Here is a 2,117-nt window from a genome sequence, read left to right as displayed (position 1 = left end):
GGGACACTCAGACTTGGAGCTAAAGCCCCCTCCCTGTGGATCGCGACCCCTCCCAGTGCCAAGCCCTGGTGAGGGCGAAACAAGAACCGGAGCCCATTGATTGGGATGGAGTTTTTATTAGTGAAACAAGGAGAACAGGGTGAAATTTTTATATTTGGCAGGAGTGGACATTCCTTGCGACCTCTGGACGCCAGAGAGAGGACCCCTGTCTACCATTTATGACCTTCCCAACCGTTCACGAGCCAGGGTAGTAAATGTAAAGCTGCAAAATTCCTATAGTGCCTTGTGTTTGCACCGAGAAGAGAAAATGGTCTAAAGCAATGGACTGTCTCAGCGAAGGGTGCCCAGTGCCTGGGGATCCTGCACCTGATACCGGCTCTAGGTGTCGGGCCTCCAACAGCAAAGTAATCCCTCAGGATTGTTCAGAAACATGGAAGGAGGACCCATCACCAATTTAGGACAATCTAGAGAATTAAAGGAAGAAGAATAAGAAGAACGATTGAAGCTGAGTGTCTGCTGTCCCCAAACATCCATTCCACATCTCAGAGCTCTGTCAGCACCAGGGACCTGTCACCAGGCTCATTCAGGAAGCTGAGTCCAGCAATCAGCTTGTCACGGGGTCTCTGTCAGATGACACTGCAGAGAGAGGGACAGATGAAACATGGACAGAGGAGTGGAAAAGAGATGGGAGGACAACAGAGAGAGTGAGAGAGAAAAACAAAAGGAGAGAAAGGGAGCAGTAGATTGTGTGGCTGGGGACAGGGGGGCACCAAGAACAGGCCAGGGAGGTGGCATCCAGACCCTCCCCGGTCCCCTGCACGCCCTGCTCCCGTGAGAGGACAGGACCTTACCTGGCACAAACCCTGTCGTCCAAGGACCGGGCCGAGGAGCACGTCTGGCCGTTCACTTTTACCACGAAGGTCCCCTGGGGTCTGAATGACCAGGGGCAGCACTGCTCGAAGCAGACCCTGAAGGTGTAGTTTCCACACCCCCGGGTCCTGCTCAAGGGCACCACGGCGTTGTCGTAGCAACAGTGCTGCTGGGGGTCATAGAACTTGTCCTCACATCGTGTGTGTGACTGGCACAGCATCAGGTGAGCGCCTGTGGGAGACACTGGAGGAGACAGAGCTGGTGTGGCCCAGACGGCAGGGCAGGTGGGGCCCAGCCCGGGGTCCTCTGGGAGTCGCACCACACCCCCAAGTGTCCCTGTCCCTCCTGGCCTCACCTGGGGCTCCGTGGGAGCAGAGGAGGGTGACAATGCACAGAGCAGCCAGGACAGCTGAGGGAGAGGATGGAGGAGGTGCGGCTGAAGGGGAGCCCTGCCTAGAAGGACTGAGGGGTCTCTGGGCTGACTGAGGCTCAGGGGCAGGTCCTGGGGGGACCAAGTCCTCGTGTTCAGGGGCCTTGGGATTACGGACCCGTGGAAGGTGAGGGCTCCTGGCAGGACTCCTGGGAGAAATGGGCGCAGGGCGCTGGGGCAGGTGCATGTTTCCTGGGCAGGAGCTGAGCACGAGGCTCAGGCGCTGTCAGGCTCTCCCAGGGCTGAGCTGACTGGGCTGTTATGCGGGGGACCCACAGGAAAGGTTAGAAGACCGGGTTTGGTGGGGATGGGACATGGGTGGCCGTGGGCATGAGTTTCAGAATTCAGTCAGATGTGGATGGAGAGGAGATTGGGGATTGGATTGGCAAAGGCCTGGCGCCAAGGAGGAGACGGGGCTGAGGTAGGGATAGATGATGGCTGAGATCAGAGAGGGGCTCCGAGGGAACTGGGGTTGGGTCCCCCTTACCCAGGCTGTAGCATTGGGGAGCCATGGTTCTGGGTTGGCTGCAGCAAAATCAGAAGAAGTTCTGCGGCTTCTAGCAGGTGCTTTAATTTTATAAGGGTGATGGCACCAATTCTCCTGCCTCTTTCCTGCCTGCAGAGACATGCTGCGACCTGGGGTCAGGAGATATCCTGAAATTATATCTTGCTCTTGGAATCCTTTGGCAGCCAGGAAACGACAGAGGCCTCCACCCCCTCCTGGATACTCTCCAAATGCCTTCTGTTAATGCCCAGCAGCATCATCGTCATCGGCAGCCGTCCGTCTCGAGAGACGATGGCGTAGCTTCCTGAGAGT

At 57.0% G+C, this 2,117-nt stretch overlaps 1 protein-coding gene across 1 annotated transcript; it reads right to left on the bottom strand.

Annotated features, from left to right (window-relative positions):
* Positions 1 to 626: 626 nt before the first annotated feature.
* LOC149994962 (insulin growth factor-like family member 1) lies at positions 627 to 1,812 on the bottom strand. Its single transcript, XM_090259102.1, has 4 exons — positions 1,788 to 1,812; positions 1,226 to 1,279; positions 852 to 1,113; positions 627 to 636 (listed from the first exon to the last, which is right to left on the bottom strand). Exons 1-4 carry the CDS (start codon positions 1,810 to 1,812, stop codon positions 627 to 629), a joined length of 351 nt encoding a protein of 116 aa, XP_090115228.1.
* Positions 1,813 to 2,117: the final 305 nt, after the last annotated feature.

The sequence above is a fragment of the Furipterus horrens genome, unplaced genomic scaffold (genome assembly GCF_987537825.1).
Source record: "Furipterus horrens unplaced genomic scaffold, mFurHor1.1.pri manual_scaffold_13, whole genome shotgun sequence".
Lineage (NCBI taxonomy): Eukaryota > Metazoa > Chordata > Mammalia > Chiroptera > Furipteridae > Furipterus > Furipterus horrens.
This window is presented reverse-complemented; position numbering and strand designations above follow the sequence as displayed.

Bases quoted from the DNA above. Each gene is read 5' to 3' on its own strand.
- LOC149994962 (XM_090259102.1), bottom strand. From the start codon at position 1,812: ATGGCTCCCCAATGCTACAGCCTGG. The intron at 1,280-1,787 runs GTAAGGGGGACC...CCTCTCCCTCAG, and splicing joins TCCCCAATGCTACAGCCTGG to CTGTCCTGGCTGCTCTGTGC. The intron at 1,114-1,225 runs GTGAGGCCAGGA...TGTCTCCTCCAG, and splicing joins CTGCTCCCACGGAGCCCCAG to TGTCTCCCACAGGCGCTCAC.